The sequence below is a fragment of the Zosterops lateralis genome (assembly GCF_965231275.1).
Source record: "Zosterops lateralis genome assembly, chromosome: 10".
NCBI lineage: Eukaryota > Metazoa > Chordata > Aves > Passeriformes > Zosteropidae > Zosterops > Zosterops lateralis.
In genome coordinates this window covers 1,260,608-1,274,464 of record NC_139770.1, presented here as the reverse complement: position 1 = coordinate 1,274,464, position 13,857 = coordinate 1,260,608, and the positions used below count along the sequence as shown (strand labels likewise).

Here is a 13,857-nt window from a genome sequence, read left to right as displayed (position 1 = left end):
AGTCTCACCCGTGGTGCTCGGGCCACATCCTGCCAAAGCCTCACGGGTGTTTTTATAGCCCAGCTGGGTTTGGAATCAAACTTTCAGCAGTTTTTGCTCTCAGTTACGAGGTCCAGAAGAGAGGAGGAAATCGGGCTGGGACCCTGCAGAGCCCAGGGCACGTGTGTGGCACACGAGCTCCCTGCCGGCCCTTGGGAAGAGGAAAAAACCTGTTTGGTTTTGCCTTTGTTTGTGTTTCAGCACAGGCTGCAAGCCAAACATCTCCCAGTTTCTCTATCAACCTCCTGAGGACCAAGTGGGCTTCCCTGAGTGAAAGGATTCCCCCAGTGAAGGGTCTGGTGGGAGTTCCTGAGTTAATTGCTGGTTTTTCCAATGCTTTTTCCACTTGGGTGGGACTATGGAACCCAGTCTAATTAGGACAACTATAATAAAAGAGCCCTAATCTGGAGATGTTCAGATCCAGCCAGGAGGTGTTGGTGGGGCTTGGAGCACCCTGTGGAAGGAGTCTCATGCCAGAGGAGGGACTGGAGGTCTCTAAGGTCCCTTCCAAACCATTCTCTGGTTTTATGGAGTAGCTGAGCCAGACTCATCAGAGGTGAAAGGACAGCTTGGTGATGCTGGGGCCCTGATCACTGAGCCAGGCTGATACCCCAACCCAGAACCACGCAGGGCCCTCAAAGAGCCTTCAGGGGTCTGGCTCTAGCTCTGAGGAGGAGACAAGATGTCCTGAGTGTGGCTGGGTGAGGTAACACCAAGAGGAACAAAAGCCACTTCAGTGTAACCACAAATAAACTGTGTTTGAGGCAGCTGGCTGTGTCATGGTGGGGCACAACCACCCTTCCCCAGGGACAGTGACTCATCCCCAGCACACAAACCCCCCTCCAGCAGCAAACAATGAATCCATGTGTTCCCTGCTGTTCTTATCTCCTCACACTGCCCAGGAGCGAGCCAGAACGTCCCTGCTGTATCTGGTGAACCAGCTGGCCAGCATGGAGCACTCCTTTCACCACATCCTGCTGCTGGAGATCAAGAGCCTCACGGACACCTTCTCCAGCATCCTGGGCTCCCAGAGCAGGGACATTTATCGCATGAGCAACAGCTTCTCTGCCATCGCCAAGCTCCTGGTGCGGCAGCTCGACGCCGACGGCGCCGCAACAGCCGCCAGGTACTGACCAAACCCAAACCTAAACCCCCTCCAGGGCTCTGGGAGGCACCAAAACTCCTCTTAAACTCTGTTGGGAAAGATGAGACAGGAAAAGCTTATTAATAGGATAGCTTGGCAAGAAATATTAAAGATATAAAACCTGTGAGTGGAATAGAAATGAAGGGCAGGGTTGAGATGTGATCATGGCAGGGAGGAAGATGGGGATGAGCTGGAGATGGGTGGAAGGACAGGAAACAAAAGGACCCAAGGGTGCAGCCCCTCTCCACCCTGCCAAGGCATCAGGGAAAAGGTGGATAAGAAAAGTCTCTTTAGAGTTTAGAATACAGGATGATGTGGTGATAGAGCAGTTCTCATGGGCTGCATGCAAAGTTTGTAGGTTGCAAGTTGGTCACTGTAAATTAGAATATTCAACACAAAAGGAGATAAAATGGATTGTAACAAAGTGTTCTGTCTCTTACCTGCCCCATCTCTCTTACCTTACCTCTCTTTCCTTACCTCACTTACCTCTGCCACCTCTCTTGCCTCTTATCCTCTCTCTCTCTCCCTCTTTTTGGGACTTCCCTTCAGCCCAGGCTGGTGGCTGAAGGCAAAGCCCTTTTTACCCACAACCCTTGCAATAAAATCACTTGTTCTCTCAAAACAGAGTCTGCAGAGTTCCCTCTCCCTGCTGTCCGTGGATATCCCCACAAAACTCTGCTTCAAACTCTGTTTCAAACTCTGTTTCAAACTCTGTTTTAAACTCTGTTTTACACTCTGTTTCTAACTCTGTTTCTAACTCTGTTTTTAACTCTGTTAAACACTCTCCCATTGCCACGAGGAAAGCCGTGCCCCAGATAAGTCGACTCATGGCACGCGAAAAAAGCTTTGATTTATTTAAAAATAAATCAGTGAAGTCACAATTATCATCGGGTTTACTCTAGTAAATGCCCACTTGAGGGTGATGGGAACAATGGCTGGCATAGCTCCCTGGTGAAGATATGTCCAAAAAAAAAAAAGTTGGAAAAAATACTTTCTGGAGCATCCACAGTGAGATTTTCTGCTCACTCAGCTCCTTCTGGCTGGGCGTGCTGAGGTTAAAGCCTTGTGATGTTCATCACAGTCAGGAGAGGAATGTTATTTAAATACAGGGTGGCAGTCACTTCTAATTAGTGAGAGACTCGTAATTAGAGTTGTGTATAGTGCAGTGGGTCAGGGGGGCACAGAGGAGCAGGGATTCTTTGGAAAAAATGGAACACAGATGTCAGAAAACTCCTAACGGTGGAGCCAGACTGGCAGCACTGGAGCCAAAACACTGAGGTCAGTGGAGAAACAAATTATTGGTGTCCTGGAGAGAGGTAAAAATGAAAAAGGAAAACCCAGATAGAGCCCCTCATCTGACCACGAGGCTGTGAGAAATGTCCAAGCTTCACCTGGTGGCAGAACCTCAGCAGAAACCTGCCCTCAGCATTCACAGCACATCATGGTCCTTCATTCATGGCTGAAAATTTACTTTATTTGTTAAAATACTGTGATATTCCTATTCTTTATTATATTCTGTTCTTAACATTTATCTCTAGAGCTGCTAAAAAAAAAACCTAAAACCAAGGTTTTCATAAAAATCTGTCTGTTTCTCACTAAAATTCTCTTTGTTGAGGACTGGCTGAAGAGTAGAAGCTTCATTGTCTGTGTGAATGTGGTTACAGATGATTTTCTTTCTCTGCTCCTTGATTTTATTTATTTCTTTATTTATTTTTAAATTTAATTCCCTCCCCAACCCTCTGTGCCCTCGTTATCTCAACGTGGCTGTGAGAGATCACAGCAAAAAGCTGTTTTTTCACGGCTGTTTTTTAGCTATTTGGTTTTACATTTTTTAGCTATTTGGTTTTACATTTCAGGCCTGTATCAAGCAGAGCATCAGTTAAATCAGACAAGGCTCAATGAGAAGTCTCTGCTGATTTAAGCAGAGTTGATTTGGACTTTTGGGAAGTGGGACCAGTCCAGATGTGAAGGTGGGAGTGCCCTCCCAGCCCTGGAGCTGCTGCAGTCACTGAGCTGGAGAGCAGCAATCCAGAGTGATTGAGAGGAAAGCAGGATTTTAAACTGTGTGTCTGGATTATTCCTTCCGAAACTCCTGTGTTTACACAGGAAAAGCTGATTTCTCCAAGCCCAGCGTTGTTTGACGCAGGGAATTTCACATGCAGGGACTGGGGGCTGTAATTAAAACCAGGCCATGCTCTGCTGCTCCTTACTGTCCCAAAATTGCCAGTTATTCAGTCCCAGAGGGGCTTTTACAGAACATATACAGGGTTTTAATGGACTTATCCAACCTAGAGGGGCAGTGCAGTCAATTAAAGGGGAAGAAAGGTTCAAAGCCCTCGTTCTGGGTGAGCACTGAGCACGAGAGGCTGCACCAGTGCTGCTCCTCCCAGGCTTTGTGGCTGCTTGGAATTGTTTTACACTGGGAGAGGAGAGATTTAGGTTAAATATGAGGAAGTTCTTTGCTCAGAGGGTGGAGAGGAGCTGGCACAGGGTGCCCAGAGAAGCCACTGGATCTCTGGAAGTGTCCAAGGGCAGGTTGGACAGGGCTTGGAGCAGTCTGGGACAGTGGAGGGTGTCCCTGCCCATGAAAGAGGTGGAATAAGATGATCTTTAAGGTCCAAACCAAACCAGTCTGAGATTCTGCTGACAATTCCATGATCTTTTCTCCCCAACTTGCCTTCTTCAAACCTTCCTGTCCATCCTATTAGAGGAGCTGATTTTCTCTCCCTTAACAAACCACAAGCTCCTGATCCATCCTTGTGGCCTCCACCTGCACAGAGGTGAAGCCCTGGCCACAATCTCAGGGGTATTTTTATTAATCTCCCTTTGGGATGCTCTTTTTTCCTGCTGGGAGTGTGACTGTGGTGCTGCTGGTCTGGAGAAATGTCCTTTCTGCTCAAAGCATCACCTGGACATTGAGGTGCATTGTCCAGAGGATTTGAGAGAATGAAGCCAGCAGCAGCCTGGCACTATTTTTGGCATGATGATTCTTCTCCTTCTTCTCCTTCTTCTTCTTCTTCTTCTTCTCCTTCTCCTTCTCCTTCTCCTTCTCCTTCTCCTTCTCCTTCTCCTTCTCCTTCTTCTGCTTCTGCTTCTTTTTCTGCTTCTTCTTCTGCTTCTTCTGCTTCTTCTTCTCCTTCCTCCTCCTCCTCCTCCCAGCTTTGGTGTGAAACCCCTGATCCTGCCCCAACAAGCTCAGCAAGGCACCAGAGCCTCTTGCCAAGGCTGCAAACAATGACTTTGAGTGGAGCTGAAGGGGAGCCCAGCAGGAAGGGCTGTCAGGGGTGGGATGGAGCCCTCCCTGAGGGTCTCCTGGGGAATTTTGGCTTCCCAAGGAGCTGATGTTGGTGCACAGGACACTCCTGGGCACTCAGAGCTCCTCTGCTTCCCACTTGGGAATCCTGGCACCAACAGGGGCAAAAAGGAGATGGTGGCTTGAGGAGCCCACCCTCCACACCCTAAGAGTGACTTTTTTCTGCCCTACATAAGGAAAATAGGATTCATCCAGGTTTCTTTTCCAACCATAACGATTTAATGATTCTTTAGGAGAATAATTTCCTTGCTTTCCCTTCACAAAGCCACGGGAGCTGAGCAGGAGAATGCTGGACAAAGAGGTGCTGTCTGAAACACCACTTTTAATTCCAAACATCACCAAAGCTCCCTGGTTGGGGTCTGTCACCCCCAAAGCCCATCAGTCCATCAATCCCCTCTCTGTGTCCTGGGGCTTTGCCCATATTTACACAGGGACCAGCAGTTTCCCTTCCAGCTCAGCTCCCACAAAGGGAGCAGTGTTGGGAGCTCTGGTGGAGTCACTGCTTCCCAATAAATTAAATCTTGTCCTACATCCCCGGGAAGATTTGTTAGGAAAGGTCACATCAAGGGTCTTTATTACACAAGAATATTTTTCAAGTGCTCCTCGGTGTTGATATATTACGAGATGTTGCTTAAATTAAAAACAAAGCAAGGCAGAACTCGCCAGCTCCCCTGAGGAATACCCTGAGCTGCCTTTATCAAAACAAGACAAAAAGTGCATTTTGTGATGCTGCATCTCTGGTTGTTTTTTTTTCTTTAAAAACTGGCTTTTTACAATTGGTAATTTGCAGTTTGGGGAGTTTTTAATGGGCTTCCCCACTGTGAGACTCTGCTGCTTTGGAAGGGCTGTGTTCAACCCCTCATTTGTGGTTTTATATATCCATGTTTTACAGATTTAACTATTCAGATGTTTGTTCATCAGGGGAGGAAAAAAAAAAAGAAAACCAAACAAAGAAATAGCCAGAAGCGTAAAAAAACCTTATTTTAGAGCTGTGGGGAGAGTTTAAAAAGTAAATACTGTCCAATCCCTCTTGATTCTCCAAGAGATTCCTGTTTGCTTTGTGCTGCCTCTGTGATTTTTTTGTGCCAGCTCCTCTCTGTTTGCAGGAGTGGGATGGGAACATTCACATCATCCCAGCAGGAGAGGGAGAGGGGAAGGAGAAATGATGCTCTTGCTGTTGGTCCCTGGGAAATCCAGTCCTGCTGCTGCTGCAGCATCTCCAAGGCAGAGTAAAGATACTCAAAATTCAGATTTCCAGCACGTGGCCAAATATTTGGAGGAGCTGAGTCTCTCTGCAGGCTCTGAGGGATGAAAGAACCCAGAAAAAGCCATTTTCAAAGCTGTTGTGAGGGAACCCAGCACATTTTTACCAGCAGTGTCTTTTCCAGCAGATTTTTTTTTTGTCCTGTAAGATCAACAGCTTCCCTTCAATTTTTTTTTATTTTATTTTAATTTTTTTTGAGAGTTACCTTTGAATTTTGCATTAAAATGTTCCATATTTAAGGTCCCTTCCAACTCAATCAGTTCCATGATTCTCTGATTCTGTGATTTTAAGACAAACTAATAACAAATCAAAACCAAAACTACTTCCCCTGCAGTCCTACAAATTCATTTTAACTCTTCATTTTCTCTTTGCTGAGCTGGAGTCACATTGCTCAGAACTTTTTCTGAGTTTTAAAAGGTATTTTTCCTCCTCAGAGTGCAGTAATTCAGTAAGAACTGCATGTACTTTGGTCAAAGCTTTAAAACCACAGAATTCTATCAAGTCTGCAAATAGCTTGACTTTTGCCTTGTGAGAAAATCATGAAACAAGTCAGTGTTCAGGAATTCTCAGAGAATGGTTTGAGTTCAGATGAAAAAAATTGGACCATCAGGGACAGAGTTGGGATTTGCTGGCACTTGGCAGTTTCTAATCCAGGGTTGTCAGAGATTTTGATGTTTCTGATCCATCTGAGGTGTTGATCTGGAGGATGTTCCTGAAAATAACCTCTGTTTAAACATTATAAAATATATAAAATAAATTAAAAAATTATTTTACCAGATTCAAACCACCAGTCCCAGGCAGAGCCACAATGAGCACAATTTTAAACCTCTGCTTTCTGCTCCCTCAGGATGGAAAACCACCCTGAGGCTGAATGTCCTGCACCACTGGAGGATTTTAAATCCGTCGTGAATGGCAGCGAAGAAGATGAAAAGCTGCAAGTTAAAATCCAGGCTTTTGAAGAGAAAATAAACGTGGACAGCAGCACCCCTGGCTCAGTGAGGAGATACAGCCTGGGCCAGGTTTCTAAAGAAGAGAGGAAGGATATGAGGTTTAACAGGTGGGGCTCTGGAAAATGTGTGAGGGGTTCAGGGAGATCAGTTTTGTCATGAAATTTTATCCAAACATGGAGGGTTAGTCTGCTCATGTAACACCCACAGGAAGCAAAAAACTATTTTTAACCATTTTTTGCATCCATGAAATTAAGGGCTGGATGAAATCTTTGTAAATCTCAGAATGGTTTGGGTTGGAAGGACCTCAATGCCCATCCAGTGTCACCCCTGCCATGGCAGGGACACCTCCCACTGTCCCAGGTTGATCCAAGCCCTGTCCAGCCTGGCTTTGGGTATTTCCAGGGATCCAGGGGCAGCCACAGCTGCTCTGGGGAGATAAATTCATTTTTTCTGTGCCCTAAAGCAGCAAAAAAAGGGGCAGGAAAATATCTGCATTGAGATATCACAGAAAGGAAAATCTTGAGAGCTTTTCTGGGATGTCACCACTAACAATATTTATCAATGACAATACTTATCATTAACAATATTTATCAATGACAATATTTATCACTAACAATATCTATCAATAAACAAAATTTATCACATTTATTTATCAGGCTGTCCCTGCCCCACAGCTCCACGCAGAGCTCTGCTCTTCCTGCTCCAGGATTTGCCCTTTCAGCCACTCCTGCCTCATTTTTCCCCCCATCCCCAGCAGGAATTCAGGGCAGGAGGAGCTGGAGGTTGGCTCCTGGTTCAGTGAAATGCTGCTGGTTTTTTATCACCTTTTTATGATGTGATTGCTAAAGCAGCCACACCACCCCTGGGGTTATAAGATCCTTGCAGAGGGGCTGCCTCACTCCCCCCGTGGCAGATGTTGGGATATGTGGATATCATTTGGATATTATTTCATTTCATTTGCTTATTAAAGCTGTGCCTTGAGCTTGGCTTTTGAAATGCAGATTTTCCTGAAAGGTTCTTGCCCCTGGCTGGCTTTGCCCCACACTGGGCTGCCTGAGGCAGCTGCACAGGGCACATTTTGGGGGGATTTTTGTGCCCTGCCTCTATTCCAAACCCTTTTTTCCCTTCCTTTCTCCCCTGCAGGTCCAAGAGCCTGGCCCTGCACACGCTCAGGATGAAGGGGCTGAGCTCAGAGGGAGGTGAAAACGGGGAGATCCCTGCTGGCATCTCCTTCTCTGACATCTACCTCAGCCAGGAGCACGAGAAGGTCCCTTTTGGGGTCCACCCTGAGGCAGTGGATGTGGGGAACTCCCTGGTTTCACCCCAAAGTGCTGATGGCCCCCAGGCAGCCCCTCTGAGCCTGGAAAAGGCTGTGGAGGAAAGGGCAGAGGCTGCCACAGACCCTGAGGAATGCCAGGACAAGCTGTACCTGCACCTGAAGGAAAACCTGGGCAAAGTAAAAGAGTTTGTGCTGGAGATGGGGAGGAGGATTCCCATCCCTGAGCAGTGTGTGATCGAAGGTAAGAGGGATGAGCCTTCAAAGAGTGAAATCAAATGGTTACAGTACGGAAAATTCAGATTTGTTTGTGCACTCTCGTTTTGTGTAAATGCATTCTTTAGTTCAAAGATCACAGAGGAGATGCAGGAGGGGCACAAATGTTCTCTCAGCCACAGAGTTCCTGTGCCACTGACTGTGTGAGCAGCTGAACAACAAAGAACTTGGTGCTGATGAAATTCCAGGACCATTGAGGGTGGTGGGAGGTTGGATCCTCAGTGTCCTTTGGCTCAGGGAGCTCTGGAGGTGACAGCAGAGCAAAGTGTCATCCTGTCCTGGGGGTGTTCAGCGCTGAAAACTCCTGCACTCTGCGTTGGGAATGCCCTGGGGAGTTTTCCCTCCTTTATTTCATCCCATTCTCTGTCCCAGTGCTCTCACAGACTCTGCTCCTTGAAGGAGCTCCAAAGTTCTCAAGAAGTTTAACACCCACCCAGGCTCCCCTCAGGGCTCAGGAAAAGGGGAGCAAAGACCCCCCAGCACAGGCAGGGAGGAACATCAACTTTGGGAAACAACATCTTTCCCAAATGGAATCCTTTGAAACCTTTCAGGATTCATTTCCTTCAGGGGCACAGCACATCCCTGGCCTCTCCCAGACTCCCATGATGGCTCAAATCAGAATCAGAATCATCAGGTTGGAAGAGACCTCTGAGATCATCAAATCCCAACCCTAAACTCAACTAAACCCTGGCACCCAGTGCCACATCCAGTCTTTCCTTAAACACATCCAGGGATGGTGAATCCACCACCTCCCCGGGCAGACCATTAAAATACTTTATTATTCTTTCTGTAAAAATCTTTTTCCTGATATCCAGCCTATATGGAGCTCCTGCTGGGTGGATTTGGGGCAGATCTGGGGCTCCTCCCTCATCATCAAGTTATTAAATCAGCTGGATTGAGACAGAGCAGGTCAGGACCCTCAGGGCAGCAAATTCCAACCCCAAAACTCCCTGAGGGGTTGGGTTGGATCCCATCTCCCCAATCCCTGGGGTGCTTTAATGTTTGATGCTTTCATCCCTGGTGGGTCTGTGATCTGCTCCTCTTTGAAGTGAATGGGTTGGGTTGGGCTGGGTTGGGTTGGGTTTGATTGATTTGGGTTGGGTTGATTTGGGTTGATTTGGGTTGGGTTGGGTTGTGTTGGGAACCTCCTTCTTTTACTCCCCTTAAGGTGAATTTGGGTCCATCCAACCCTTCCCTGGTGGCCTCGAGCTGTTCACAGCCCACCCTTTCCCTGGGCCACGTTGATCCCAAAGAGCGGCTGCCTCAATAAATTAAATGTAATTTAATTTAATAAATTCAATTTCCAGTCACTTTAAACATCACCTTCTAATCCAGCATCGCTTCGACTCCAACGAGCATAAATGAAATTGATAAAAGAATTATTTCTTTCCTTTCTCAGTGGTCAAGAAGGGAAAAAGCAGTTTCCACTCACAAAAGGATAGAATTCTTTCTCTATATATATTTTTAAAAGCTTATGCTTCTGAAGAATTTCCTCCATACCTTAAATTCCAGGTTGAGTAGTCGAAACAGTTATTTGGTAGAATTAAGGATAAGACTTGTGTTCCATAAAATTCCAGTGAAAACACGAGAGTGAACAACGTGGCTTTTGAAGTGCTGAGTGCTCTGACCCTGCATTTAATGAACTCCCATATATTGAATATTTTTTAATGCGATGCTCAGTTTCCTTTCTGCAATACCTCTCATGATACATCCTAGGCCCGTGACTGTTTCTGAATTCATTCAAACTATTGTAATTTCCTGAAAATCCTCAGCTAGGCATTCCTGGGGAAATTCCTTGAGCAAGGACACATGTGCAGAGCAGAGATTTATGGGACAACTTCTAAATCTCTTGAAGAAACGCAGCTCCAGCTCATTCCACAGGGGACAGCTCTGTTAATATTCCAGATATTGCATAAACCTCTCCAAAAACCTGCAGTTATTGCACTTCAGGGATCCCCAAACTCTAACAGGGCCCACTCAAAGGCGTGTTTTACATTTCACCAACGTGTTTAAGCAGAAAAAAAAATGGAGATTAGAAAACATTAATAAACATAGCTGGCTGGTTTTATGTTGGCTCGAACTGGAAATTTAATGTGGGAGATGTGAAAAGATAAGAACTCCAGAGGAACCCCTCATGACAGGGAGTATTTGAAGGAAATGGTGGCAAAATGTGTTGCAAGAGTGCAAATTTCCCTCTCCTTTCCTTGCTCAGGCTTTTCCTGGGATTTCAAGTGGCAGCTCTGGGGAGGGTCAGCAGGGTGTTGATGACACTCAGAAGAATTTCCATGGGGTGATGGGCCAAATTCTGCTCTCTTGACCAGAATTCCAGCCCTGCTTGTATTTCTGCTGCTGCTGGTGGTGTCTGACCTGGGGCAGCCTGTCTGGGAATGGGGTCAATTCCTCATTGCTCAGCCCCACTCTGGGGATTCCAACAGGGAATTTGCTGGTGAGGACAAAACCTTGGGAACATCCCAATATTCTGTAGGACCTTTCAGATCTGGACAATAATGACACACAGGGGAAGGTGTCCCTGCCCAGGAACTGGAGGTGCTGTAAGGTCCCTTCCAACCCAAGCCACTCTGGGATTTCCTGCATTGATTAGAGCCTCAATTTTAAGGCTAAGAGTGGCTGCAGGAGTGTGAGGAAAATCAGAGATAAATGTGGAGATAAATGGACTCTGCAGCCTGGAAAAGAGATTTGCAATATCAGGAGTGACTGGGAGGATTAACTGAGTGTCTGCCCTGCTCCAATAGGGAATGTGCTGGTGGGGACAGAACCTTGGGAACATCCCAAATTTCCTGTAGGACCCCTCAGATCTGGACACTAATGACACACAGGGGAAGGTGTTTCTGCCCAGGAACTGGAGGTGCTGTAAGGTCCCTTCCAACCCAAGCCATTCTGAGATTTCCTGCATTGATTAGAGCCTCAATTTTAAGGCTAAGAGTGGCTGCAGGAGTGTGAGGAAAATATCAGAGAACTCCACATGGAGATAAATGGACTCTGCAACCTGGAAAAGAGATTTGCAATATCAGGAGTGACTGGGAGGATTAACTGAGTGTCTGCCCTGATCCAGGTGCTGGAGAACACGCAATGAAGTTGTCAGAGGCAAGTTCAAAACACACAAAATTGGCACTTCTGCTCTGTTAAATCGTCTGTGATTTGCAAATTGGCTTTTTTTTTGCTCTCCAGTCAGATGTTTGCTGTGTAGGTCTTACCCCTCACAGAGTATTTTTGCTTTACAGGGTGTGATTTGCAGGCTCCTTGTTGACTTCTAAGCTCATTCAATTTATATTCTGTGTCCAAATGGATGCAATATTAACTGGAGTGTCAGATTTTACAGCTGGGAAGGGCTGCAGGTTAAGAAGTGTCAGGGTGGACCCATGAACTGTCTGTGACATTTTGAAGATGCCTTGAAAAATCGCCATGTCAGGCCTGTTGTTTCATATTTACTGTTTTTGGCTGTGGCTGTGCTTTGGGCAGGGGAGAGCTGAGAATTGGGTGATGATCCTGCAGCAGGAGCAGTGTGAGCACTGGGCTCTTGGCCAGAAGGTTTTATCCTAAAGGAAAAGGCTAAGCTGGGGGTGTTGCACAGAGCAGACAAGCTGCAACACCAGACTCATGTGCATGAGGGAATTTTTATTTTTTGGAATAACACTGCAGTCAGGCAGGAGATTTGAGGTGGAGCAGAAAGAAGGAACTCAAACCCACAAAAAAATCCATTTATTGCCTCAATTCCTGCTTAGTTTGAAGCCTTGTGCCCTGACCCACATCCCTGACATACCTGAAGCAATTTGAGGCATTTTTTAATGTCATGTTCATCACTTAAAGCCTCTTTATCCTGGGGATCTTTTCCTCAAAACGAGAAAAACAACAAGCTGTCATATTTGTCAGGCTCTTCAGTTTCCATGGACTTCAGCAGAGTTTTTTCCTCAGCTCATATTTTATGGGATGGGCTGGGACCCTGAATTCTCCTGGTACCTCCAGGATGTTGCTGAGGGCAGCTGCCCAGGCCCTTCCAACCCAGCCCACTGCAGGATCTGGGGTGACTTTGTGGTTATTGGTGTCTTTGTGGCTGCTTTGGGGACAGCCACATCATCCAGCTGTGCTGCTCAGGGTGATTCTGTGGTTATTGGTGTCATTGTGTCATGGGTTTAGGGACACCAAACCATCCAGCTGTGCAGCTCAGAGTGACTTTGGGGTTGATGGTGTCGTTGTGTCATTGGTTTGGGGACAGCCACACCATCCAGATGTGCAGTTCAGGGTAATTCTGTAGTTATTAGTGTCATTGGTTTGGGGACAGTCACACCATCCAGCTGTGCAGCTCAGGGTGACTCTGTGGTTATTGGTGTCATTGGTTTGGGGACAGCCACACCATCCAGCTGTGCAGCCCAGGGTGACTCTGAGGTTGTTGGTTTCATTGTGTTACTGGTTTGGGGACAGTCACACCATCCAGCTGGGGTCGAGTCCACTCAGTTCCTCCTGGCACAGCCCCCTCAGTTTTTCCTGCACAGAAAGAAGCTCTGGAGCCCCTGCAGACCCCCCACCCTGAGCCCTGCACGCTGCAGGATTTGTGATCTGCTCTCCTTGTTCCCCACCCCTGCCAGACGTGTGCCTCAGACCCATGGCCATGGGAATCCTGATTTTGGGAGTGCCTGGGTGCAGTTATTAGCAGCCAGCAAAGCTGCTGGGTTTGGTTATAACAAGAACAGGCCCTTGTTTCCTGCTGTAGTTCTCAAAATTTTTCTGGTAATTTGGATTAAAAAGCCACTGTGAATGCCCAGAGCTCAGAGCTTTGAATGTCAAGTGAGCTGCTGGAAAGAAAGCATTTGGTAATATCTGTGTGCCAAGGATGCTGAAGGATTTGCCATCTCCAGCCTCATTTTGGGAAGGACAGAGCCCTGGGAGACCACGGAGTCATTTCCCCCTCCACATCCAGTGACTTCCAATGAAAAAATCTCATTTTGCAGCAGTCACTGCTGGCTCCTGGGTGCCATGCAGGAGGAAATCCATGCAGAGAACATTCCCTGGGATTGCTGGCAGGGCAGGAGGCAGCAGGGGGAGCAGGTTGCAGCGTGCTGGCATTCCCAATGTGGTTGTTATTATGTTTTATGTGGAACTCAGGGCTAATGGGGACCAGATGACGGCGTGGATGGAAAAGCTCATTGCTCCCCTGCAGTGCTCACCCCTGCTCTGGCCTGATAAATTCCAGCATTCCATCAGCCAGAGCCTGATTGGGAACAGATGGGCCTCGGGTCCTGCAGTGGGATCAGGGCTGGGGGGGCTCAGGAGAGCCTTCCCAGGGAGCAGCAAACAGGAGCTGGATTCCCAAAGGTGAGGGGGACAGTGGGGACAGCAGTGCCACCACCCAGGATGGCTCATGGTGCTGCTCCTGCTGGAGAAATTCCCAGAGCCACAGGCAGAGTGTTGGGAATGCTCTTCCCTGGCTGCTCTCACACACCTGTGACAGGTCCTGGGAGCTTCACCCCTGCCCTGGGAGCAGCTGGGACCCTTCTGGGTGTGCTGGCATCAACCACAGGACTTTTGATGGGGTTTGGAGCAGCCCTGGAGACAGGCTGGGCTTTACCTGGCAGCTGG

At 47.3% G+C, this 13,857-nt stretch overlaps 1 protein-coding gene across 5 annotated transcripts in view; it reads left to right on the top strand.

Annotated features, from left to right (window-relative positions):
• The window catches only part of VEPH1 (ventricular zone expressed PH domain containing 1), a 58,106-nt gene that overhangs the window by 30,937 nt on the left and 13,312 nt on the right, over positions 1-13,857 (top strand). For 4 of the 5 annotated variants that reach the window (XM_083868889.1, XM_083868890.1, XM_083868891.1 and 1 more), the window contains 3 exons: positions 942-1,165; positions 6,608-6,817; positions 7,854-8,230. In XM_083868889.1, the coding sequence (XP_083725015.1) occupies positions 942-1,165; positions 6,608-6,817; positions 7,854-8,230 (811 nt within the window). Of the gene's footprint in view, positions 1-941; positions 1,166-6,607; positions 6,818-7,853; positions 8,231-13,857 lie in introns of those variants that run through there. The other variant, XM_083868894.1, reaches the window with a different exon arrangement.